General features: G+C 35.9%; 1 protein-coding gene across 4 annotated transcripts; it reads left to right on the top strand.

Moving 5' to 3' along the window:
- The first annotated feature begins 597 nt into the window (after positions 1–597).
- TMPO (thymopoietin) lies at positions 598–27,971 on the top strand. Of its 4 annotated transcripts, XM_079937570.1 has the most exons (9): positions 598–1,179; positions 7,237–7,363; positions 9,610–9,768; positions 15,173–15,270; positions 22,971–23,090; positions 23,190–23,285; positions 23,701–23,811; positions 24,845–24,933; positions 25,714–27,971. In XM_079937570.1, exons 1-9 carry the CDS (start codon positions 901–903, stop codon positions 25,997–25,999), a joined length of 1,365 nt encoding a protein of 454 aa, XP_079793696.1. In that variant the 5' UTR covers positions 598–900; the 3' UTR covers positions 26,000–27,971. The 4 variants fall into 4 exon arrangements, with proteins under 4 accessions (XP_079793696.1, XP_079793697.1, XP_079793698.1 ...); XM_079937571.1 differs by lacking the exons at positions 22,971–23,090; positions 23,190–23,285; XM_079937572.1 differs by lacking the exons at positions 22,971–23,090; positions 23,190–23,285; positions 23,701–23,811.

Genomic DNA, 27,971 nt, shown 5'->3' with positions numbered 1-27,971 from the left:
ACAATAAAATTTCGTCACAAATTCAAGGGTAGTTCAAAGTGCCGCGCAGTCAAGGTCTGGCTTTTTCCGAATTTCGGGAACAAAAGAAGCGTTCGCAAGCAGAGACGGAGATTTAACTGCCCGCTTTCCCCTTGCCTCCCCCAAGTAAATCAAATCGAGGAAGATGAGCGTCCACATGAACGCCTCACTCCTTTTCTTTCCCTTCAGGGCTAGCTTTTGGAGAGGAAAGGCTGCGGCTATTCTTCGGTGAACCAGTGTCCCGGGATTGAGAAAGGCCCAGACCCGGGTCCTCGCAGCTGCCGTGAAATCCGGCCCATTCGCCGGCGACCGACCCCGGAGAGAAAGCCGCTTCGCCAGAGGGGCAGGGAGAGGAAACGGCGCACAAAAAGCAGTACGACTTGCCTCTTATCGCCATCCTAAGAGGAAGGATGGGGAAATGGGAAACAGAAACGAGCCGCGCGACGGAGCTCCCGCCCAAGCGGCTTTTAAACTGCGTTTCCACCACCTCTACCAGAGCGCCGCGGCTAATGGAACCCGCGCGAGGCGTCCCGCCAATCACCGCCGCGCTTCCTACGGCCGCGGGCCAATGGCGGCACCCGTTCTTGGGGCGTGGGCGAAGAGGCTGCTCTCCCTTGGCCGTGGGGTGTGCGCTGGGGTTGGTGCGGACTCCTGGCTTGGCTGCACTGGGCCCCGCTTGTTCTGCAGGGGCTTTTGTGTCCGGCGTTGGCTTGGCTTTGTGTGCGCGAGTTTCCGCTGTGCTCCGTGGCGCAAGTCCCGGCCGAGAGCTGTGAGACTCGGAGGCGGTAGCGCGGCCCCCCACCCCCCCCGGGCAAGGAGCGAGCGCGCCGGCGTGAGCGGCGGGTGCAACGGCTGCGGGGAAGGGGATTCGCCGCCGCCGAGATGCCGGAGTTCCTGGAAGACCCCTCGGTCCTGACGAAAGAGAAGTTGAAGAGTGAGTTGGTCGCCAACAATGTGACGCTACCGGCCGGGGAGCAGCGCAAAGACGTGTACGTGCAGCTCTACCTGCAGCACCTCACGGCGCGCAACCGGCCGCCGCTCGCCGCCGGCGCCAACAGCAAGGGGCCCCCGGACTTTTCCAGCGACGAAGAGCGCGAACCTACCCCGGTCCTGGGCTCCGGGGCCGCCGCCGCGGGCCGCAGCCGCGCCGCCGTCGGCAGGGTAAGGACGCACGGCCGGGGCCACAAAGGCAGGCGTTTAGCGGTGGGCGCCCCCCCCCCCAACCTCGCGCGCGCGCAGCCCTCCCTCGGCGGCGGGGCTATTCCCCCACCCGCCCGGGGGGCTGGCCTCTGGGTCTGCGGACGCCGGGCTCGGCCCCTTCGCCGCGGGCTCTCGGGCTCTGAGAGGGAAGGGCGCCGGAAAGGAGATCCCCGAAGTTGAGGCCGCGGGGCGCGCGTTTTAGCCGCGGTGTGTCGGGGGGTGTGAAGTTGGCGTTTGCTCTCGGGTTGCGAGCGGGTGATGGGCGCGCGCAGGCAGCTCTGTGTCCCTGGACGCCCGGCCGCTGGAGGTGGGCAGCTGAACAGGGACTTCCCTGCCCTTTTCGAAAGCCCTAAGGAGGGTCAGTTCGAAACGGCTACAGGTTACGTTTGAGCGTTTTCCCGCTTTATTAACAGAAATGACTAGTAACCGGGTCTCAGAGCGCTCCCTGGAGGGCAATTTGTGACATACTGATACCTAACCAAAATTTGAAATAAAGAAATTCCCGCCTTTTTATGTTTTTTGCATATGGAGGGCTTTTTGAACGGTTTATGTTTTTCTTGTTTGTGTTACTCCTTTCCAGCAGCAGGCCGTCTTTTGGCGGGGCAGCGTTACTCAAAATTAAACGAGCATTTTAAAATACACCTTTGAGTGGTTATCATAGACGCTCAAATATTTAAAAATTCTAGTTACTTAGGGCTTGGGTTTTAGGGGTTTGGGGGGTTGTTTTTCCTTTTGGTGTATTTGCATGAAAAAAGGAGAAGCTTCGGAATCAGGAGAAATGTTTATTTCATGACATTCTGCTCTGTCATTGTTGCAATTTGGGATATCTAATCCCGGGTAAACTCAGATTGGCTCCAGCAAATGCATATTTCGTTTGAGAATAGTTGGGTTTTGTTCTCTGGGGTTTTATGTGCTATTAGTATGAATCAGCCTGGTTATCAGGCTACAAAGCATAATAGAATGTAGTTAAAACTAGTGACTGGTGTAAAGTGCAATGCTTTGTAAAACATTGAAAGTGGAGTTTAGAGTTGTACTGATTACTAGTATAACTCAAAACGACTGTTTCTTTCAAAGTTATCTTAAGTTTTAAAAAATTTATCCAGTGTATTTTCTGGACTACCCAGATGGAAATGAAGGAAAGATATAATAGACACATGTAGATTTAATTAAATCTTAGCCTGGGCTTTAGAGAAATTGAAAACCTTATGTCTTAAATCGATGCATGGCACATAGTAGTGCCAAATAAATATTGGTTTGTTAAGTAAAAGATGGATCGCACCTTCTTGTTTCTCATGTCTTGTTTTTGAATTTGAAGAAAGCCACTGTACTCCATAAGAAGAAATTTATTTTTGAAATAAAGTATATCCCTTACCTGTTTCTCCCCAACCCCTCTGAAAACGAAAGTAATATTCAAACTATTAGTAAAAATTTGGTTGAAAATGAAATATCTTCCATTTAAATCAGCACATTTTTTTTTAAGTCTTCTATAGAACCTTATGTTGGTCTCCTGTGCAAATGTATCATTCTTGAGCTGTGGAAGTATTTGGTTGTATGTTTATGATAGGATTATTCATTCTTATTTTGATGATGATTCGCTGTCGACAGAAACAGCTGTCTCGGTTTTGATGTTTTTCCTTCAACTTTTTCAAAGAGTGTATGTCCCGATCTACCCTGTGTTCTTTGGGGTGTAAGAAGAACCTGAATGTAAAATTTTTTAATTTCAGTTCAATTATCCAACATTTTTGAGTTCCTATCATGCGCTCTTAACTGCAGGAGTTTGATTTCTGCAGACCTGCCAACCACCATAGTTAATTTTTTAAGAGAACCTCCTATGTCCAGTAGCATGTATCTCAATGTTTGACTCCATATAGATATCAACTGTGTCAAAGACAGCTTTAAGTTTTTTCTACCTTGTGTATTTAAAACTCAAAAAAGTGTACCCTGGGTTGGGTGCAGTGGTGTCAACAACTTGAAAAAGCTAATAGTGGTAGTTGGTCACTAACATCACTTTCCTCTTTAAAGCACATTAAGTAAAAATGAGTCCTAATTTAACTAAGGAGTCTGATAAATTTTTTTATCAGGCATAGGAAAAAAATATATTGAATTTATAAGAAGACAACCTTAGACCATTTATAATAATTGGTATATAAAATTATTCTCCTTTTATATGTACAGTGTTTTATGTTCTAGTCATTGTTAGCCCTATGTGTAATAACAATATAGAGTCACATTTCTTAAAGAATATTTATGCTCTAGGAGAAAGCCAAATTATGTTTGACAGTTTCAGATAAGGCAGATTTTTTTAAATGGTGAATTTTTAACATTTTAAAACAAACATTAACATGGATTTGGCCAAGGACATAGCATATACCTTCGATTTAAACATGGGTTTATGAAGAGTATTTTTAACTAAAGGAGAAATTGTTTCATTTCAGCCATTGCCATGGTCAGGTACACTTGATGTGATAGGGCAAAATATTTGCATGTTCAAAATTTGGTTTTAGTTTTTAGTTTTCTTATTTCTATGCTTTTTATGCATCTTGATGGTAACAAGTATTTTCCAGTGATGAAATTATCAGCATTGTCAACACAAAAATAAACGTTTACATACAGAGTTGATGGTCTGCCTTTTCGTTCAGGATGCAAAGCAGTGTAGCTGTTTGGAATCCATTGGAGCATAGCATTCTTGAATGGTCTGATCTGATGAATTATGAATTCTTAACAGGAAATATTTAATGACATGGAACAGAACAGTAAAGAGTGTGTTAGGTAGTAAAAGTTAAATCATAAATTGACCACTATATTCTACACTAAGGTGTTAAGTATACAGACTTCTGAATCAGAATTATAGATTCAAATTCCAGTTCTGCCCTTATTCAGATGACCTCGAACAAAGAGCATTGCCTATCAGATGCTCAGTTTTCATCTGAAATAGGAATAATCTAATAGCAACTTAGAGAATTACTTGAGGTTGCATTTGTGAAGATGTCTAGTGCTCAGCAACTACAGCACATGTTAGCTATTACAATATGTGATTTCTGAATTTTGTCGTTTTTATTTAACGCCAGAACAATACAGTGCTACCATAATGTATTCAGAAGTGGATGAGGTAAGTTTGTGAAAGTGATATGTACGTAAAGTCTGCTCAAATGTTACCATATAACTGGGTATGCAGATTGCCTGAGTTACCTGAACAACTTTGGACTTGTTTCCTCTCTTGTAAAATGGGGATATTAGTATCTATTGCATAGGATTTTTAGGATTCAATAAGTTAATACATATAAGGCACTTAGAACACAATTTGGTATATAAATGCTCAATAGAATCTGTTCTGTAGTAATAATTAGTTATACTTCAGCATCTTTGCTACTAATGGTAGAGATTTAAATAAGAGTGCATAGGTGATATCACAGAACTTTTGGATTTTAAAGTTGAAAAAGAAATTAGAGATCATCTGGTAGTTGGGAAGAAACTGGAGAACAGTGCCTGGCACGTAGCTGGTACTTGGTATTTTGACCGAAGGAAACTAAGAGATTACATGATTTGCTTAAAGGAACAAAGCTCTCTGGAGGCAGAAATCATTACAACTAATGGCTCCTTCTTCCTGGTTGAAACTGCTGGCTTGATAAATATGTATACTCCCAATTTTTATTCTTATTAAATTTGATATTTCATAGAATGGCATTACTTTTCTGGAGCTTTTCTCTGTAAAAATAAAACTCAGGTGGCCCGTTATGAGCACCTGCTCTATTTGACTTACCTTATGCCAGTTTATTGGCCTTTACTTAAAATTTCCTTGTACAGCTGTAGAGTTTCAATATGTTTTAAGAAAATGTGAGGGAGTTGGTTTCCTGCTTGGATATGCTAAATCTTTGTTTTTTCTTAATAAGAAATTGGTTTTTTAAAATAAGTGGCTAATTTCCCCCTCACCAGATGGCACTTTGATTCATTCATTCAACAAAACATGTATCAGGTACCTATTCCTGTGTCAGGCACTCTTTTTAATTTTAGCTGCTTGGGATACAATATGACAGTGCTCCTGCTTTGTGTTACCCTCTTAAATGCTACATCTAAAATCACCTGAGCTGTACATCAAAATACAGATTGTCAGGCCCAATATTAGGACCCAGAATGGGGTAAGACTTTTTAAAATAGAGGCAACTTTTCCTGAAGTTTTGAGGTTTTGATAACAAACCAGGCTTAAGGACTATTGTTCAAGGAGTTTACCATCTGGAGAAGGTAAAACATATGTACAGATAACTAATAAAAAGCAGAATGTAGTTAGTGCCAAAGACAGATTATTTCTTGAAAACCTCACGCTGCTTCAGGAAGTTGAAATTCCTGGATGTTTGGTTATAGGAGTAGGATTTGAACATTCTTATGGTTACAGGGATTTTTTTCTACAAGTAATCTGTACCTGACTGCTTTTTTTTCTATAAAGTATTTATGTTACACAATGGGGTTTTTCTTCCCAACCTGTCCACACTTTTGGCATATTCAAGTAGGTCACAGGATTAGGTCTCTTTGATTAAAAAAAAAAGAGTCTTTTCTAAAGAATTCAAGGATTTGATATATAGAACTCTTAGACTCTGGGCAGCTATTTTGACATCAAGGTGTGAGTTGCTTAAGATTTGAGCTTAATGATCCTACATTAGTACAATATTAAAGCCTTCTGAAAGTACCCTTGGTAACTTTTCACAGACATTTAAAAAATTGTATTGAAGATTTCTCATGAGTTGACATCATTGTTCTTATTATGTTCTTTATATGAAGTATTTCACATTTTTATTTGATTGAGAAACAAATTCTAATACATGACAAATAATGCCTGATTTTTCTTTCCCCCTCAGCATCACTGGAAAGTAAACAGCCCATACAGCTCTATGATTTTTTTTTTTTCTTTTTTTTTTCTTTATTTATTTGGCTGCACCGGGTCTTAGTTGGGGCACGCAAGATCTTTAGTTGCAGCATGTGGGATCTAGTTCCCTGACCAGGGATCGAACCCGGGCCCCCTGCATTGGGAGCCTGGAGTCTTAGCCACTGGACCACCAGGGAAGTCCCCAGCTCTATGATTTTTGCTATTTTCCATAAAATATTTCTAGGATGCAGTATTGACTCTTCTGCCTTAAATAGTAATTTGGGCCTACATTGACTTTGATGTTTGTGGCCATTATTTAAACAGCCGTTTATATTGTCCTCTGATGGTTACTGGGATTACTGAGACATTTGTAAAGCTATTTGCCACAACCCTAAAAGCTAACCATACTTTTGCTCCCTTACCCTGTTTAACCTTGGAAGTTTATATAGTTTTTCCAATAAAGAATGCCATTGCTTAAATTATTTTAAAACCTGCCTTTAAAATTTTTCTCAAAGCTTGTTCCACGCTTTTCAGCTAGTCTTAGTGAAATGGTCATATAGACTATGTGTGGCAACAAAGCCATGTCAGAGGTGATGTGTAGCCATAGAGTCTGACTTCCTTCATGAGTCAAAAACTGGCTTTTAAAGTCACTGTATTACAAGAAGAATATTCATTTGGGCTTCTTAAATTTTGATATGCTTGTTTGAAATAAATCATTTTTATATATAACATGTATTAACCTTTATGGTAAAATCTTAAACTTTCCTGGATTAATTTAAACTTTCAAGGATTATAGAAAAACCAGTAGTAAATTGTATTTACAGTTATCTGGATGAAAATGTTTAGACTCAGACTTTTTGCTCTTTTGAATTTTTGATGCCGTCACCTCTTTAGATAGTTAACCAAAATTGACTATTTTAACAGTAATATCTAAAATTTGAGTTACTTGCTTGGCTTATTAGGTTTGTATAATTACAGCTGAACTTAGAAAATACTTTTGAATAATAAGTTGCTTTTAATTTAATCAAATTGCTAAGCTCTACTATAAGTCAACTTGAAGGTAAATTTGCATGTTTATTGTATGCAGTGTTATTTATATAGTATCAATAAATGAACATTTAAAAATTCATGTGGAAATGACAACTGGACTTCCTTTACAGAAAGCCACAAAGAAAACTGATAAACCCAGACTAGAAGATAAAGATGATCTAGATGTAACCGAGCTCTCTAATGAAGACCTTCTGGATCAGCTTGTGAAATATGGAGTGAACCCTGGTCCTATTGTGGGTAAGCTGATAAAATTTCAAATATCTTTTTATGAAGCAGTACCCCACACTGTTTTCCCCTCTTGTCTAGCAGGTAGAGTTTTCGTTCTAAGGACCAGTCTGTCATTAATCATTTATATGACCAGGACCTTAGTTTCCCTAACTATATAAATGAGGGAAATAAAATGAGAGAATTGAACTAATTAATCCCCAAGATTACCTCTGTTGAGATTGTTTCGTATTGTGCCCGTTGTCATACTACTTGATGAGACATATGGGTCTTATATGACAATTGAGGAAAATCTGAGGTAACATAGCTGGCCAAATTAATCCAAATCAGTAAGTTAGTGACAGACTTCTTAAAAGAACTCAAGTTATTCAATTCCCAGCGTAGTACCCACTTTCAGTTATCATTAAAAGTACCTATTAAAAAGTCTTGTTTTGATTGGAATTCAGGAACAAACTGAAAACTAAAGAACAAACCGAAAAGGAAGACTTAAAAGTAAATACCCTGGATTTTCATCATTTGGTTACTGTTAAGTCAGTGAGTTTGCAAGGCTGATTGTGCCTTAATTTTGGAGGGTCTTGGCAATAACCTCAAGATGAGAAAGTTCTATTTGATCTTCTAAGTTGTGTAAAAAAAAAATTTTTTTTTTTAATTGACTGCATCAGGTCTTAGTTGCAGCACGTGGGATCTTCGTTGTGGCATACGGGCTTTCGTTGCAGCACATGGGCTTCTCGCTAGTTGTGGCACGTGGGCTTAATTGCCCCACAGCGTGTGGAATCTTACTTCCCTGCTCAGGGATTGAACCCACGTCCCCTGCATTGGAAGGCGGATGCTTAACCACTGGACCACCAAGGAAGTCCCTGTAAATTTTTGAATACTGTAGATTTGGGGGTTGTTTTTTACCTATAGGTGTAGTTGCAAATAAGAATTTAGAATATTGTCTTTCTTTTGTCTTATTTAATGTACGGCTTCCCAAGAGATGATAATAAGCCTATTAGTATAATTACCAACAGACATTTGATACCCTTTTTATATTTTTCATTTAAAATTACAAAAGGGAGGTGCTGAAGACTGTGTATTGTGTATTAACATACATTAAATTACATGTTGATATACCAGTTGTTTATTTTTTCCCCAGCTTTATTAAGGTATAATTGACAAACAAATGTTGTACATTTAAGGTGTACAACGTGCTGTTTTAATATACATGTACATTGTGAAATGATCACCATAATCAAGCTAATTAACATATCCATCACTTCAGAGTTTTCTTTTATGCATGTATATGTGGTGAGAGCACTTAAGATCTACCTTCCTAGTAAATTTCAAGGATGTAATACAGTGTTGTTAACTGTAGCCCAAGCTACACTTAGATTTCTAGAACTTATTCATCTTGTGTAACTGAAATTTTAAGGCCAGCGTCTCCTTATTTCCCCCTCCCCAGCTGTTCATCTTAAGACTACTTATCTGTAACATTCTGAGATACGTATTGTTTCTAAAAAATACATGTTTATCATTTTATTCATCTTATAGAAATCAGGGAAAGACATATAGCTAGTGTAAAACAGAAAGTAAAAGCTATTTTTAGTTTTAAATTGTCATTGAAATGTTACTGAATTATTTATAATCAATTTTACTTTGCTATCTAATTGGCAAATCATTTCTCTTTGTAACACACATTTTCCGTAAAAGGTCATTTTTACTGCAGCAGTATATTGAAATATGATTTAACATCGTAAATTTACTCAGTGCTAGGTGTCAGAGATACTCAGTTTTAAAAAATGTGACTTTTAGGACTTTTCCCATAACTAAATGGCCTTTATAGGCATATTAGTCTCTTAGAGTTGTGGGATTTTAATCATAATAATTCAGAGGAGTACACTCTGTTTATAAACATGATTTTTCTACAAAGGCAAGTACTATTAGTACTAGAGAAATTACACAAAGTTCAAAACTTTTCAGTCAGAGATACTCAGTCATACATGGCTCTTCAATAGGTTATCCATAGTAAGACTTAAATCAATCTATTATGTATTCTACAACAACAAAAAAAAAACCAGAAAACCATTGTTATAATCATTTATTAACATCCCAGAAAAACACCTATTTTAGAAAAGAATCCATTATGTAGTATTTTTAAGCATTTAAGTTTAGAAAAGGAAACAGTGAAAAGTAACACTTTAATGTTTCTAAAGCTAATGTCTGAGCTGGATCTTAAATAAGACAATACAAGTAATAAAGCAAATTCTGCCTTAATACAGGAACAACCAGGAAGCTATATGAGAAAAAGCTGTTGAAACTGAGGGAACAAGGAACAGAATCTAGATCTTCTACTCCTCTGCCGGCAATTTCTTCTTCAGTGGAAAATACAAGACAGAATGGAAGTAATGACTCTGACAGATACAGTGACAATGAAGAAGGTAAAATTTTATATGATGTTAATAAAGTGTATAATCAAAAAAATCAAATTTTTTTCAGACTCATAAGACACAGTAACCATGAAGAAGATAAAATTTTAAATAATATTACCAAGATATATGTAAATTTTGTTCATATCATTAGAGTAGTCCTCCAAGTAATTTGATTTAAATACCTTTTGTTGAGAATTCTAAGAAACAGAAAAGTAGAAATGTCTAATTTTTTGTCACGTAAAATCACTCTCTATCTTTTTTGCTGCAAATTTCATCTTTCTAAGAGAAAAAAGTATTACAAGTAGAGACAAAGTTTCCCCAGTTATCCCTTTCTAAGTATCATCTCCAGAGAAGCAACCACTATCATTAATTTGATGATTATCTTTCCAGCCTGATTTTAAATACTTTTTCATATGCATCTGCCTAATACATGGTATTATCTTGTACTTGAAAAAAAATTTGTGTAAGTGATATGCTAAATCTTATCACTTGCTTTTCTTTACTCTGTTATATTAAGATCTCTTACTGATATATTACATGTGTCTGATTTATTTCTCGTAATTGATCTGTAGCAGTAGTATTTACATACGGCATGTTTTCTCTGTTCTCATATTGATAAGCATTTAAATTTATAGTTTTTGCTAGAAGATCTGATTTCAAGAAAACTTTATAGTAAATATTTTGACATGTTTTTAGTAGACTATTTTAAGAAAATTTGGCCATGGTATATAAATATTTTTTGAGTAGTACATGAAATAAACGACCTTTTAAAATTTATTTTAAGAACAACTTGACACTTATAAATTTTTAATTCATATGACTTGTTTGTTAATTTCATGACTATTTAATGACTCAAATTGTTTATATCTCCATAAGCATTGCCTGCCAGGGCACAGTCTGTCAAATTGGTTGTTCAGAATGTTCCTTCAACAGCACTATGTTATTAGCAAAGAGGCAAAGAATAGAATCAGCTTAAACACAAGTAATGCTTAAACTTCCTGCCTCTTTTGCCTCTACAGGAAAGAAGAAAGAACACAAGAAAGTGAAGTCCACTAGGGATTTTTTTCCTTTTTCTGAACTTCCAACTACTCCCTCTGGTGGATTTTTTCAGGGTATTTCTTTTCCTGAAATCTCCACCCGTCCTCCTTTGGGCAGGACTGAACAACAGGCAGCTAAGAAAGTACATTCTTCTAAGGGAGACCCACCTAGGGAACCTCTTATTGCCACAGCCTTGCCTGGCAGGGAACAGATGCAGAAGTTAGCTTCTGGAGGGAATTTGTTTGTTTCCTCCAAGTCTAGCCATGATAGATGTTTAGAGAAAAGTTCTTCGACATCTCCTCAGCATGAACTCGCTGCCATGTTGGTCTCTGCTGCAGCTTCTCCTTCACTGATTAAAGAAACCACCAGTACTTGCTATAAAGACATAGTAGAAAATATTTACTGTGGAGAGAAAAGTGGAATTCAACCATTATGTACTGAGAGGTCCCATGTTTCAGATCAGTCAGTTCTCTCCAGTGAAAGGAGAGCACTAGAAGAATCTGAGAGATCACAAGTAATTTCTCCACCACTGGCTAAGGCAATCAGAGATTACGTCAGTTCTCTGTTGGTCCAGGGTGGAGTAGGTAGTTTGCCTGGGACTTCTAGCTCTACACCCCCACTGGATGTAGAAAATATATGGAAGAGAATTGATGCACCTAATTTTCGAGAAACAGAATCCCTGTCTCCTCCACGAAAATTACCTAGACTCAGTGAAAAGTCAGTAGAAGAAAAGGATTCAGGTTCCTCTGTGGCATTTCAAAATATACCTGGATCCGAACTGATGTCTTCTTCTGCAAAAACCGTTGTCTCTCACTCACTGACTACCTTAGGCATAGAAATGTCTAAGCAATCACAGCATGATAAAATAGATGCCCCCGAACTATCTTTTCCCTTCCATGAATCTATTTTAAAAGTAATTGAAGAGGAGTGGCAGCAAATCGGCAGGCAGCTGCCTTCATTGGCATGCAAGTATCCAATTTCTTCCAGAGAGGCAACACGGATATTATCAGTTCCAGAAGTAGATGATGAAATCCTAGGGTTTATTTCTGAAGCCACTCCACCAGCAGGTATTCAGGCAGCTTCCCCTGAGTCCTGTGATAAACAGTTGGACTTAGCACTTTGTGGAACGTATGAAGCTGCAGCATCAGCATTGCAGATTGCAACCCATACTGCCTTTGTAGTTCGGGCTATGCAGGCAGACATTAGTCAGGCTGCACAAATTCTTAGCTCAGATCCTAGTCACGTGCACCAGGCACTTGGGATGCTAAGCAAAACATATGATGCGGCCTCATTTCTTTGTGAAGCTGCCTTTGATGAAATAAAAATGGCTGCTTATACCATGGGATCTTCCACTTTAGGTCGCCGGTATCTCTGGCTAAAAGATTGCAAAATTAATCCAGCTTCTAAGAATAAGCTGGCTGTTACTCCCTTTAAAGGCGGAACATTATTTGGAAGAGAAGTATTCAAAGTAATTAAAAAGAGTGGAAAAAAACACTAATAAAATTAAGAATAAAGACATCTATCTTATCTTTGATATGGGGAACTTGGCAGCTTTTCTAGGAATTTAAAGTACTCTTATGCCAGAATTTTCTAATGTCTTTTTAGTCTCCAGAATAGGCTAATTTCAAAGTGTCAAACTTCTACCAATTAAATTTTAGTATAAAAGTAATTGCCTACATATATCTGCCTTTTTTTTAGTTGCACAGAAAGAAAGCCTGATACTAACAGTTTAAAGCTTTTCTAGATAGCATTTTTTTCTCAAATAGTTCAGTCTTTCCTATTTTAAGATTTTACAACTCTTCAAAACTAAGAAAATTCCATTAACTAGATTTAAGTTGAGTCTCCATGGTTTTAAATATTACTTAATATTTTATTACTTTCCAGAACTTGTCTACATATTTTCTCTTATTTTCTCACTTGTGTTGTTTTTTACTGATATCTACAGTATCGTTTGTAATAGTCCAAATCAGTGCAACTCAAAGTGCCAGTCTACAAACTGTTACTGATCCACAGATAAGATAAGTGTGTACCAGAATTTGAATCTAGATGAATGACAGGTTTTATTTTTGTGGTAAAACTTTATTGGTAGAGGAAAGACAGTGCGCTGATTTACATTCTGGCGCAAATGCCTTGTTTTTTCATGGACTGGTAACAAGCAGTTGGTGGACTACACTTTGAGAAATACTGCTCTAGACCATAGTATTCTGGGATAGTGCATTCTCACCATCACTGTAAAACTATAGACAGATGAATTAGGAAAGATGGGACTTTTTTTTTAATAAGTAACACTTTTAAGGTACGTTGTAATTCATGTATGATTAGGCTTAATCTAAGCTAAATTCTAAAAGCAAATTTAAGTTATTTTTTTTAAGTCATAAGAGATCCTACTATATCCCAGTTTCTGTGTGTCTATATAAAGCAGTATATTATTCTCTGTTTTCATTTCTATGATTGTAAGATGAGAGAGTCTAACTGTAGAGGCACTTGATAATCGAATTTCTTTGTATTTTTATGGAAAATAGTAGTATTAATTATAAACAAAATATAGTCCCTTGGGACTTACAGCCATTACTATATTCTTAGACTAACCTATCCATCTTTGCAGCTTTCTGGGAGTAATTCTATTTGTTATTTGTCTTCTGAAATGTACATGTATACATGTACCTACTAAGTACTATGTGATTTTTTTTTTAATGTATTACTGTAGAATGCTTTTGCAAATTCAATAAAGTTGTTAAATTTGAACAGTTTTGTGTGGTCTCCACAAACATGTTGTATGTGTGTTTTATTCTTAGAGTTGCAACAAGTTAGATATTTGTGGATGAACAACATCCCTTTTCCATTTCATCACTGAAACTCACTTGACATTCCAGTGGTTTAGCTGAACATATTCAAATTATTATTAAATGTTTTGGGGTTTTTTTTTTCCCTATTTGAGGACAATGGTTTTGGGGTGTCTTTTTTTTTCTAATTGAAGTATAGTTGATGAGGACCATGTTTTTATTGGCTATTGGAATTTAAGTTTGTAAGAGGAATTATTCTGTAACCAGATATCTTATTTGTTTAATCAATTTCTGCTCAACTACTACTGGGTTCTTTTTGCTTTCTGATTCTTAGGTTCTGAGTTAACGTAAGACTTTATAATGCTGAAGATTGTCCCATAGATAATAGAGCCATTAATAGAATTACTGGGAAGTGGGGGATGGAATTGATACCTTAATCCTAAATAAAGATGGAACTATTTGAACTAACATGGTAAAAAAATCACTGTTTATTTTTGGGAAACTTGCAAGTAGACTGGACTGACTGGTACTAGGCTAGATATTTAGCAAGACACATAACTATCTTGACTACTTTTTAGCACAACTGCATTGAATTCATGCAAAACTAAGCTTTTGTTTAAGAGTTGACTCCATTTCTGTGTCATAAGAAAGTAACTTTTTGGTAATAGAAGTTTTAGAAGTGACAACTGACATTAATTTTGCTATATGATAAATGGCCACAAAAATGTAGAAGCTAACTAAAATTTTTATCAAGTCTCTTGAAAAGTCTGGCCCTTCAAATGGTGATAAAATCAAAACTAGGAGAATGGGATATTGAAGCCTATGATAAAAGATATACGTATTTGAGTTGTTATGGTAATAACCATCATGGTGATTTGCTATAATATACATGCACTAGCTTCTCTTCCAAGAAATGGTACTTTATTATGGGGGAGGCTGAGGAGAAGTGACCTGTGGTTGGTTGTACTTTTCTGTGAACAAGTTTCTTCCATACCTCTTCAGTTGTACACAGGGTTTTTATAGTCACATCAAAAAAGGACAGACTTCTAAAATGCACTTATGTATAAACGTCATTGTACTTATTGTTATTAGTGGCTTGATACCATACAAGTTTTTTTCAGTCTTAAAATTCTCTATAGCTTTTTCCCTTCCATATTCTAAATTTTAATTTAATAACTAACCTTTGTTTATGTAGTAAAAATGCACTGTATGGACAAAAGAATGGTAACAACTATGTATTCTAATGTACTTTTCCCACTTCCTAATTGTTTTCAGTGAAAAGCCTCCATGGGTTTTTACTTTGTTTCAGGCTATTAGTCCCAGAAAAAAGAAAGAATAAACAGGAAGAAGTGGTGATCATATTAAGGAGTGGGGGAGATAAACAAAATGGAATGAAATAAAAATGGAAAAGAAAAGTTTTTAAAGACAGAAATTGCAGTTGACAAGTTTGGGTCTGTTGAGGTAGTACTAATATACAGACTTATTTTATGTATCAGTGTGCCGAAAAACCAGGGTTCCAGAGTAATGTTAGGATGACATTGTAGTTTATTGTGTGTCTCAGAGAGTAATGATTTCTCCGATGTTATTTCCAGACTCTAAAATAGAGCTCAAGCTTGAGAAGAGAGAACCACTAAAGGGCAGAGCAAAGACTCCGGTAACACTCAAGCAAAGAAGAGTTGAGCACAATCAGGTATCTTTAGCTTTATGGTCGCTGTATTCAGGTATAAGTAATCTTCTGACAACACTGATGTGCCTGGTCCCTGCCTTTAGTTCATAGTTGACACCCAAAATCCAGCACACTCGATAAAGCATTCATTAAATGGCACTAGAAATCTAATCTTTGTGTGTTTTGTCAGTAGTGTAGCCTGTGTTTACTGCAAAAGCAAGTGTTTAATAAATGTCTCATTTGTGTTTGACTCTATGCTAAGCATAGTTCAGAGCCAGTCATACTGCTTTTTAAGAGACATTTTAAAAGGTGGAAATACCTAAGCAATTCTGATATAATAAAAAACAGGGGAATGGTTTTATATTTGTGTCTTTGTCTCTAGATTTTTGACTTTGCTTTTATTTTTGCCTGTCTTATAATAATTCTGTGGCTTTTCCCTCAACTCTGAAGCTAGTCTGATCCTAAGACCACACTGTTTTCTTTCCTTATTCTAGACAAAAATTCACCTTTTTATGGGTGAGGCAAGATGCAGTTTTCCAAAAGGAAAATGTAGGAAACTAAGGGGAAAATAAGCACAGGAATAATGAACTCAGTTTACAGCGAACAAATTATTGACTAATCAAGCATTGATTTGGCTGACGATTTACAAGTCAGCTATCCCTAGAGTCATTTTCCTTACCCTTTTTCTGTCCAGCTGGAAGATTTGTCTAGTTGGCTATTTATCTTTTCCATTTTCTCTTTGTCATTTTAAAGTCGCACATCATCAATGGAAGTATTCTTGATTTCTTAAGCCATGTGTCTTTCTTAGTTTGATGTAGTTAAGTTGAATTTCAGAACTATTTGTTAGAAATGAGCTTGGTGACTGTATGGAGAATGTATAGAGCTTTGAATGAAAGAAGATTTGGTTTAATATTGAACCAAAGACTGGAATAAATATTTTGTCGTCTTTTTATCTGGTGTTGCCAGGGAAGAGCTGCAGGGGCACACGAAAGAATAAGGAAATAACGGAGCAAGAGAAACTAGGAAAATCTGGTGAAGGACACTGAAATGGACAGACATGGAGAATCTTGGTCCATTTTATGTAGGCAAGATGGTATAGTGCTAGCAAGAATGCATTGACTTGTCAGATAAGAGGTTAAAAGGAGGGTGGGAAAATGGTTTTAAATATGGTTTAAGGTATAATTGTTTGACCTGAGGAATCTAAACTGAGGGACAGGATAAATAGTCAAAGGAGAGAGTAGATTTAGGAGATGAGAGGCAGGATTAGACAACGGCCTTATTATACAAATTTTTTTTTTTTAAATTTTGGCTGCACTGGCTCTTCTTGGCGGCGTGCGGGCTTCTTCTCTAGTTGTGGCATGTGGCATTTGGGATCTTAGTTCCCTGACCAGGGATTGAACCCATGTCCCCTGCGTTGGAAGGCAGGTTCTTTTTTTTTTAAATAAATTTATTTATTTTTGGCTTTATTAGGTCTTCGTTGCTGCCCACAGGCTTTCTCTAGTTTCAGCGAGCGGGGCTACTCTTCGTTGCGGTGCGCAGGCTTCTCATCGTGGTGGCTTCTCTTGTTGCGGAGCATGGGCTCTGGGCGCACAGGCTTCAGTAGTTGTGGCTCGTGGGCTCTAGAGTGCAGGCTCAGTAGTTGTGGCGCACGGGCTTAGTTGCTCCGCGGCATGTGGGATCTTTCCAGACTAGGGCTCAAACCTGTGGCCCCTGCATTCAGGTGGATTCTTAACCACTGGACCACCAAGGAAGTCCCACAAAATTTAAGTCATATGGAAGAGTAAAGGGAAGAGTTTACTGACCCTTCAGTCACAGAACCTCAACAGCTGTCAACGTTCTGCCAGTTTTATTTTATCTTCACCTGCACCCTGCGGCGTTTTTAATTCCTTTGGTTTTGTTGTTTGTTGCTGAAGTATATTAAAACAAATCTCTGCCATCATCTCATTTCACACATTAAAATTTCAGTATATATCTCTAAAAGATTGGAGCTGATTTTTGTGTTTTTTTTGTTTTTTGGGGTTTTTTTTTGGTTTTTGTTTTTTTTGCACAGGCTCTGGACGCACAGACTCAGCAGCCATGGCTCACGGGCCCAGCTGCTCCGCAGCATGTGGGATCCTCCCGGACCGGGGCACGAACCCGTGTTCCCTGCATCAGCAGGTGGACTCCCAACCACTGCGCCACCAGGGAAGCCCTGGAACTGTTTTTTATTTATATATATTAGATATATATGTTAGATATGAAAGAATTATTAATTTTATTTGGAGTGATAGTGGCATTGTGTGTGTGTATAAAACTTTCATATCTGTGTTCAAAGCTTTATACATTCTCCATACAATAATCTCCAGTTTCAGAAATGTCTCTTTTATGATTGAATTATTCAAATCAGGTTCCATACAAACTCCACATATCATTTGGTGTTTTTGATTTTGTTTTGTCTTTTTTTTAATTAATAAATTTATTTAATTTTAGCTGCATTGAGTCTTCATTGCTGCGTGTGGGCTTTCTCTAGTTGTGGCGAGCGGGGGCTACTCTTCGTTGCGGTGCACGGGCTTCTCATCGCGGTGGTTTCTCTTGTTGTGAAGCATAGGCTCTAGACACACGGGCTTCAGTAGTTGGAGCATGCAGGCTCAGTAGTTGTGGCACGCAGGCCCTAGAGAGCACGGGCTTCAGTAGTTGTGGCCCTTGGGCTCAGTAGTTGTGGCTCACGGGCTTAGTTGCTCTGCGGCATGTGGAATCTTCCCGGACTAGGACTTGAACCTGTGTCCACTGCATTGGCAGGCGAATTCTTAACCACTGTGCCACCTGGGAAGCCCTTGTTTTGTCTTTTAAGTCTGTAGCTATTTCCACTAAAACGGTTTTCCGTCCCTCCGTTTATTTGGTGAAGAAACCAGGTTAGTTCTCTATAATATTTCTCACATTGTGGATTTGGCAGATTGCTTCTTCAAGGGTCGTTTAATTTGCTCTTTCATACCCTGGATTTCCTGTAGACTGGGAGTTAGAACTATAGTGGGGCTGTGCAATAGACCTTTCTGTGATGATGAAATTGTTGTATATCTGCTGTTCATTAAGTAGCCACTTAATACTTGGAATGTGACTTGTATGGCTGAGAAACTAAAATTTTGATTTTATGTTATTTAAATTTAAATAACTACACGTGGCTAGTAGCTATCATTTTGTACAGCACAGATCTAAGGGGTTGGTTAGATTTGAGTTCAGTTACTTTGACAAGAATACTTCACAAATGGCGTTGTGGCCTTCACATTGCATCATTTCAGAGACACATGATGTCCTTTTGATGATGCTAAAATTAATTAGTAATAGGTTCAGGCATTGAAAGCCTAATTCATCCGTTATAAAGTTCCACGTCGCCCTTTCATTTAATGGTTATGAGAGCCATTATGATTATTTCCTAGATACGTTATTTCATTACTTCAAATGAAATAATGGATCTAGGAATTCTCTGATTCCTTTACATCTGTAACTGGAATTCTTTTATAAAGAACTTTCCCTTGTGAATTGCCTAGTTACCTTGAAATAAAATTCATATAGGAGAGCCAGGATAAATGCTTACATGCCTTTTATTTGCCAGTTATCAAGTTAAAGTGCTTTAGTCATTTTGAAAAACGATCAATAATATCTTTTTACTACTGTGGTTTTTATATATTTGATTTATGATCAATTGCAGTCATTATTCTTTTTTCACATTCAAGTTACTGAATTGAGTTGAGTTGATTCCTGTATCCTTTTAGTGACCCCATTTGTCTTTGATACTTTCTTGTTTGCTGGCACAATAAGAAGTCCTGGGCTGTATATTTCCGGCCTCTTATCAAGTCAGTCATTTTTCTTAAGAACCCCTTATCCTTTTAATAGAAAGTATTATTTGGAAGCTACCTACAGCCTGGATACTAGTGTGTTCATTCCTACTGGGTTGTCATCGTTCTAGGCTTTTTCAGTAGGTAAAGCTAGGAGTACTTACTTTTTAGAAAGAGAAGATAGGTCATGAATTCCTTAAATTTATGAATGCAGGCTAATTTCTAGGTGTCACACTTGTATCACTTTTCTCTTATGCTGAGTATCTTGGTTCTTAATATTGTTTCTTATGTAATTTTCACTATATATATGTTTTTAAATAACAGTATTACTACTAATAGTAAAGCTGCTAATTGTATCTTCAGATGGGGGGGCAGTTTTTCTTATGTTAAGGATATAAAATCAAAATACTGTGCTTAAAGTCACTTGAAAGAATTTTTTTCTTTCATATTTATTTTTTAATTTTTGAGAATATATATGTGGCTTTATTTGGGCAAAAGAAGAGTCAGAAATCTGGCTTCTATCTTTGTTCCTTCTATCCATAGGTTACTATTTTTATTAAGTTTCGGTTTATATTTTGTTTCTTTTTGAAAATATAAGTAAATAATAGATTTATATATTTATTTATGCTCCCCTCCATATATGAAAGACAGCCTACATTGCACATCTCTATTTTTCTGTTTTTAATCTAAACACTTATCCTGAGATCATGTCAAGATATAGTATAGCCTTCTTCCTCATTGCTTTATACCACTGCATGGTATTGCATTTTATGGATTTACTGTAATTTATTCAGCCAGTTTCTTTTTGATGGATATTTTGATTTTTTGTTATTGATTATTCAGTTATGTGCTATTCTGAATAATGCAAAGGTACACCAGTGAACAGCCTTTTTACCTGTGTTGTTTCATGTTTTAGCCAGTTTATCTTCAGGAAATCTAGAAGTGGAATTGCTGGGTAATTTTGCTAGATGTTAGCAAATTGCCCTGTGTAAGAGTTGAAGCATTTCACATTCCCACAAGTAATGTATGGGAGTACCTTTCTCTAATGGAGGAATATGATGCTGTTTTTTAAAAAAATAAAAGTTAATATGAATAACCATATTGGTCATGTTTTACTTAATAGTTCATTAAAGTAAGGTGGCTTTTAATTATCTTGATTATTTTTTTATAACCTAGTTAAAGCTTATATTTTTACTGAATGAGATTTATAGCCTCCTTTAATAACCCAGCTCCTGCATTCTCATGTGCCTCAACTGCCTGATGTCTTCTGAATAACTTTTTACCTGATAGGGTTATTTTGTTTCTTCCTCCTGTTGTCTCCATGATAAATTGAGGACTTTCTATAGAACATCTTGCTGAAAATAGATGACACTACAGTCCTTATTTTGACCACAGAGCATATAGCAGTCGCATTACTAATTTTATGTAGCAATGAGTTTTTCTTTTCAGTCAATAATTGCTTGGTCCATCTTACTCTAAGTAGTTATAACACTGAATTGTAATTATGTTTTTTATTTATATTTTCTTCTCAGAGTCACTTGTTGCATAGTGAATTCTGGTAGAAAAATTTTTTTTCAGTCTTCAAGGTATCTTTTCTGGTTGTATGAAAGATAGTTTTCTGTGCAGATGATTAATTCTAAATTAGATGATAGGCAAGAACTAATAAAATTGGTTGACAGTCCTCAACCAAAGAATTTAATAAACCTGAGCAAAAGAAAGCATAAATGATTTATAGTTAAAAGTGTCCATCCTACCCCTGTTCCCAGCTATTTCCACAGGCAACCAATGAATTTCTTGTGTTTTCTTCCATGGGAGAAAATTTAAAATGGAACTTGGCCTTTAATTTCAAAGATAACTAATTAAAATGTAAACTTTTTTTTGTATTAAGTGTAATAGTTTCAATAGATGTTTGGTAAAATTTTTGATGAAGAGATTATTTCAGTTATTTATTCAGAATAAAACATAACGAATGGAAAGTCCTGGAATTTGGTAGGTAACCAATTTTAAGGGAAAAGTATGTCTCTTCTTCCCCCCTCCTTACCTTCATGGACGTAGGTCAAATATCTAGGCTTTATATTGTATTAGTTGCATAACTGATAACTTTATTAGCCCTTTAAAGTAATGTTCTTTTTAATTCTTTGAGGAGTTTTTAAATACTGAGTATACATTGATAATACCAGGTAGACTATCAAACTAGAATATTTTTTAAATACTCTCATTGTTTTTATTGGCATTGAGCAATTGATTATTAAAGAGGAAGCAGTGTTGGAAGTAGTTTGAAAAAAATACTTGGCTTTGAGACGCATCATAAGTCAGTTACATTATTCTCAACCCTGGCTGCACATCAGAATCCCTTCAGGAGCTACAAAATTTAATTAAGCCCAGGCCGGTCTAGAAGAGATTCTGACTTAATTGGTCTAGGGTGGGGTTGGGGCACTTGGTATTTTTTAAAAGCTTCCCAGATGATACTGTGCCACCGGGATTGAGAATTTAAGATTAAAACTAGTGTTCCCTTCTACTCAAATAATCAGGAATTTATTAATAAGCATCTATTATATGTGTATGTAATTTGTTTACAAATTTGCCTTTTGACTAACAATGTTTGCATTCAGCAAATTTTTCCTAATTGGTAGCTGGAAAAGAAACCCAGAGATTCAGATTGTGAGTCAAAGGGGGAAACTCTTATAAAGTCAGTTCCAAATATAGATAAATACAAAACCAGATGTATGAAACTATGTCTGTATCTTGTAGTGTTTTGGTAGTAATGCTTCCAGCCAAATAAGTGTACTTATTGGATGACTGCTCTTGTCCCGAGATAAAAGTAAAATATGTCTATCTTTAAAATTAATAGACACTAACTTAGATATAAAAACATCAGTTATCTACATAAAATATTAGCTTGAAAGCAAAAGTGATAGTATAAGCATATTCTAGTATAACTAATCATTGATAGATGTCCTCTAGTTAAAAGAGTCATCTGGTAATAAAAGTTTCAAACGTTGAATAACTTGATCCTTGGAATGTAGAATCTCAGGCCTCACCCTGGAGCTACTGAATCAGAATATGCATGTTAACAAAAGCTTCAGGTAGAAGCACTAGTCTAGTGCTTTTCAAATAGTTATGTGAGGACTGCTAAATTATTTTTTAAATGAGGAAAAATCAGTCGACTTTTCCAAGGAGAAATAAATCTGGGACTGGAAATGGACAGTGGTCTATCCCTATTACCATTTTTTCTTTTTTTTTCAGTAGTGAGGAGTGAGTGGCACTGAGTCCTGGCAGCGACATTTTAGGCTTGCCTGTTCACAAAAAAAGATGACCATCAAGTTTTTGTTGCTGCTCAATTTTATTACCTGTTTCTAAGATGAGTTTGACACCTGGGAACTTTTAAGTCAGATAGCTGTGTATAGATTATTGAAACTGATTCTATTTAAATAGTCCTAACCGCACGACAAGAATAATGTTTAATCTGTGCTAACAATTACAAAATTTGTATTTTGTTTTAAAAGGAAACTGACTTGTTTTATATAACAAATGACTATCTTACAAGTCATGATCAGCCTGCTTTTTTGTTTAGACAGCTAGCGATGCAGCTGTGATACTGGAGCCAGATAGTAAACAGCAAGTCACAAAAGGAGCCAGTGATAAATTGATGTCTTTTTTCCCCTCTCACTTTTATCATAATATGTGAGCTCCTATAGTTGGACTCTAATGTATTTTACCATATTTTAAGTGTTTTCTTATGCCTACATATCTATTCAGTCAATACATTTGAAATAGTTTGAGGGCATAGCATTATTTTCAAATGCTGGCATTTGGAAACTTTTCATGGATTCTCAGTATGCTAATATGGCCATCATTATTAAGGTGTTTGATATTAGAATATGACTTTTTAATGTGTTGATGCTTGAATAGAGCTATTCTCAAGCTGGAGTAACTGAGACTGAATGGACAAGTGGATCTTCAAAAGGCGGACCTCTGCAGGCATTAACTAGGGAATCTACGAGAGGGTCGAGAAGAACTCCGAGGAAAAGGGTGATGCAAGGCTTATTGCTTAGAATGGGGTTCTCAGATTGGCAGGGTTTTAGTGGTTATTTTATATTTATTGTTTTTGTTTTGTTTTCAAACTAACAGGTGGAAACTTCAGAACATTTTCGTATAGATGGTGCAATAATTTCAGAGAGTACTCCCATAGCTGAAACTATAATGGCTTCAAGCAACGAAACTTTAGTAAATATGTTTCATAAACTATACAAGTGGTATTCTTTGTCAATTATCCTTTACTTAGAATTGGGGAGGTGGCGAATTTTGGCAAACCTCAAACACATGTTTTTAAACATATTTTAAGTTCATTTTCCCCATATAATTCTGAATTTTAGAAGTTTTCAGTGTAGCCACTTTAATATATATATAATTCATTGTGCAAGAATACTTAGTGTTATAAGGATACTTTTTTGCTAACATGTTTAAAGAATAATAAGGCTTCCTTCACATATGAAACACTAATGTATTTCTAGGTTCTTATACCTAAATTTTTATTAAGGGAAAGTTTCAAATATTAGAGAAATCGACTATCATTTTTTCTTTTAACGTGTCTTTGTTATGTTTGGATAATTCTGAGTCTGAATAATTTGAATCTTGGCAGGTTGTCAATAGGGTGACTGGAAATTTCAAGCATGCAGCTCCTATTCTGCCAATCACTGAATTCTCAGACATACCCAGAAGAACACCAAAGAAACCATTGACAAGAGCTGAAGTAAATGAATAAAATTTAGATCGATGCTATCATTGATCTTTTAATGAAGAAATATTTATTTGTTTTTTGGAGTGGGAGGGAGCAGAGCTTTGTTGGGTGGGGGTGTGTGTGTCTATTTATGTGCATATATTATCTTAAAGACATACTTTATTAGTGACAATGGAAAGTAATATCGTATGACATGCTAATACTATCCTCTTGCTACTTCTGTGTGCCTCTTTAAGTTCCAGTTTTCAAGGGAGTGCTCATTTGTGTGCTGCTTGTAATATGTTCTCTTTGTTAAAATGGACGTGAGTGGAAAGTGTTACTTGGGCTGTGGGGGAAGCTATACTTACTACCTTTCATTGAAAGGTCAGATAATGGGACTTTAAAGTGACTTTGTATTATACTTGAATTGATTAACTCCTGTAAAATTAAGCTTTAAAGTACTAACTGCATGGATACATTATAATTTTAATGATTCTTTAGCAAAGATTATTTTGATCTGGGCATAAAGGTAATTTAGCAAAGCAATCAGGTTGTTTAAAAAATTATTTTATGTTTCTTAAATTAGGAAGATTGGATTGACTCTCTAGTTAAAAGCATATACTAAAATTTGTTAAAAGATCCATCTTAATTTGATATCTTCTATATTTGATCATTTATTTTATTACAAAATTAAGAGGAAGAAACAATGTACTTTTAATGTCAATGAAAAGCATTGGAGGGAACTTACACTGCCATATTAGCTATACTAGAAAGAAATAAAAAAATTTCATTTTTTGTTTTTTTTGTTTTTAACTTACTTGAATATGTGCCCCCCCCCCCCATTACAACATGAACATATCTTCACACTGAGGAAATTTGAAGAGAGCCATGGAAATGTATGGATAATTAAGCAATAATGAATTCAGAAATGGCAGTTGTAGAAGTTGGATAGATTGAAGTGCATTCTGTTCTCCAAAGCTTCTGTTTAAAATTATGTTCTAATTATTGCATATTTACACTAAATTTTAACTTCTGGTTGTTTTTTTGTTTGTTTGTTTCTTATTAGGTGGGAGAAAAAACAGAGGAAAGAAGAGTAGAAAGGGATATTCTTAAGGAAATGTTTCCCTTTGAAGCAGCTACACCAACAGGAATTAGGTATTCAGATACACTGAAACAATTATTTAGTGTATTCAATTAAGGCATTTTTATTTATTTGTTCCCACCTTTATTGAGGTATATTGACACATTAAACTATATATTTAGGGTATACAACATAATTATTTTATATATACATACATAAATGAATTCTAATTTTTAATTCTTCACAAAATTACTGTACCTCTGCTCTCATAAGTAAACTGTTCTTTTTGGGAGCACTTTAATTCTTCTAAGCACTAACTAGTTCATATTCTTGAAAGTTGAGTCAGTTTCAAAATTAACTTTGTTAAGCTGAAAGGTTGTAAATAAATCATTTACCTACTATTAATTCTTATTTTTAAATCTAAACTGAAACCTGGTAAGAAGGAAATCTGTTTTATTCCTGAGAGTCTCTCTTTTCTAATTGAAAAGACTGCTTTTAGATATCTGTTGAATTGTTTCCTGACTGAAGGAATCACAACCAAACTACCTTATTTTTTCCTCTTATCCCCTAAATATATTAGCTTGAAAAACCTTTAAGAAGGCAAATTTAGTGAATATTTATAATACTCTGAATATTATTTTCTAATAAAAGATACAAATCTAACTCTTTAAATGAAAAATGTATAGAAGTTTTTAAATAGGTTGACTGATCTCACTGTTGATATTATATGACAATTTTCTACTGTTACCTCAAGGAATGTGTTTGGAATTAGGAGTAATCATGTCATTTTATGTTATTTAAGTTATGACTTTATCTAATAGTTGTTTTTCTCTTCCTCCTTTCACTCCCAACAGTGCTAGTTGCCGCAGACCAATCAAAGGGGCTGCCGGCCGGCCATTAGAACTCAGTGATTTCAGGATGGAGGAATCTTTTTCGTCTAAATATATTCCTAAGTATCTTCCCTTGGCAGATGTCAAGTCAGAAAAGACGAAAAAGGGACGCTCCATTCCCATGTGGATAAAAATTTTGCTCTTCGTTGTCGTAGCCTTTTTTTTGTTTTTGGTCTATCAAGCTATGGAAACCAACCAAGGAAATCCATTCTATAAGTTTCTTTCTAATGACTCTAAAAAAGTCAACTGAATGATATCTCTTTGGCACATTCAGCTTGGTCTCCTATTTTTAATAACTGTATTAAAAAAATCTGTGTACACTTGACTCAAGAACAAAAAAAAATGTGATTTCACCTCAGTAAATGTAGTATTCCATTGAAAAGCAAGCAAGATATATATAAATGGACTTCATTCAATGTTTTGGACTTCGGACTAGTAGGAGATCACTTCGTGCCATATGAATAATCTTTTTTAGCTCTGGAACTTTTTTGTAGGCTTTATTTTTTTAATGTGGACATCTTATTTCTTTTTTGAGAAAAAATGTATATTGTTTTTGTGTATTTGGGAAACAAGAAGGGCAAAACGTGGTAGTATAATGTGAAGCTACACACTTAAATACTTTGAATTCTTACAGAAAAGATTTTAAGAATTATTCTCTGCTGAATAAAAACTAGAGACATGTGAAACGTGAAATTCGGTAAGAGAAAAAGTAACTTGAGATTGTAGTTTTGCTGACTGCAACAAAGTTTGATGGTGTTTATGGGGAAAAGTACAGTGATAATCTCTTCTGTAACTTTTATTAATAGTAATAATGTTATTGTTGTAGCCCTATTGTACTCACTTTTTAAAAGATATCTAGTATTGTGAATGTCCTACTTCGGTAAGACCCATTTAAATGCAGTTGATTTTTAGCAGGGATCTATCAGTGCAACTTACACATGTTTTAGAGAACTGTTAGCTGGCTGTACATGTTTTTAAAGACTGTTTAGCTAGCTATAAGGCTATAATTGGAAACTTGTACTTTTTATTTAAAGCAAAACATTTATTCTATCAATCCATTACCAAAATACTTTTTAGATAAATAGGTGTGTGTGTGTGTTTAGAAGTTAGAAATTTTAAACACCAGTCTTAGGTTCCATTTGGATTCATTATTGAATTATCTTCGGTTACCAAAAATGCATTTTGCCAAGTTTTTTTTGCCCTATATTTCCCAACTTAATTTGATTTGAAAGTATGTGCTTTTAAAAGCAAAAAGTATGTGCTTTTAAACTACATAATAAACTTTCCTTGGATACTCAATAGTTAATACATAAATTTTTAAACTCTGAAATTGAGGCGGGCATTATGATTTTTGTTTACTTTTGAAATGTTTATCTTTGTGGTTGATTAATTTTTTTTTTAGCTAAAACTTACCTCATGTATAACTTTGTTCGGTAAAGTAGTAGGTAATTGAAATTTCAGTAGAATCAAGTAAAACAAAAATTTCAATTGAATCATGTGAGTTTCAACTTTACAGTCATTGACAGTAAAGCACATTAAAAATGTAAGTTTTTTAAAAATATCTTCTGAAATAAAAAAGATACTTTTTAAAAAGGAAAAGCTGAAGATGTATATTTAGACCAACACACAAGTTTGATTTGCATCAGCCATAGTCTGATATTTAGCTTTTAGATATTTTGTAGACATTTTTCACTTTGCAGTTGACCAGAAATATTCGTAGGTCTCGTCTCTGCAAAGGCAGTGGGAAACTTACTCCTAGATCAGAAATGCTTGCCTCTCCAAGTAAAAGTGTTTTGAGATGAGCCACAGAGGGAGCACATTTTATTCAGCGTTGCCTCTATACAGTGATAGCAGTCTACTTTTACTTTTTTTGTTTTTAAACTTTGATTCCCATATTGCTTTCAATCTTTCGTTTATAATTAGAAATTGTGAGAAACTGCATTTAATGTTCAGAAATGTGGGAAGGTAAATCAGACTTAATATGTACATGAGATCAATTTTCTAATAGGAAAGGTATGGTCCAAAATAGCAAAGTAGGACCAGGTAAAACGCGTAGTCTTTTTTTAATTTTTTAAATGTGTACTTGGTCTTTTGTCTGTGTCTGTTTTCTTCCACTAGAATAAATGTGTCCTTGATGTAAATGCAAAGCATTTCTTCCTGATTAAACTTGTAGATGTAGACTTTACAATTTAATTCAATAATAAAAAAGTAATTAACCTCTA

Source organism: Stenella coeruleoalba (assembly GCF_951394435.1).
Source record: "Stenella coeruleoalba genome assembly, chromosome: 11".
In the NCBI taxonomy this organism is placed as follows: domain Eukaryota; kingdom Metazoa; phylum Chordata; class Mammalia; order Artiodactyla; family Delphinidae; genus Stenella; species Stenella coeruleoalba.
The sequence above is the reverse complement of the archived record's forward strand: the minus strand, read 5'-3'. Positions and strand labels throughout refer to the sequence as shown.

Excerpts from the sequence above, each read along its gene's own strand:
- TMPO (XM_079937569.1), top strand. The coding sequence starts at position 901 with ATGCCGGAGTTCCTGGAAGACCCCTCGGTCCTGACGAAAGAGAAGTTG. Across the intron at positions 7,364-9,609 it reads GAACCCTGGTCCTATTGTGG|GAACAACCAGGAAGCTATAT; the intron begins GTAAGCTGATAA and ends GCCTTAATACAG. Across the intron at positions 9,769-10,778 it reads ATACAGTGACAATGAAGAAG|GAAAGAAGAAAGAACACAAG; the intron begins GTAAAATTTTAT and ends TTGCCTCTACAG.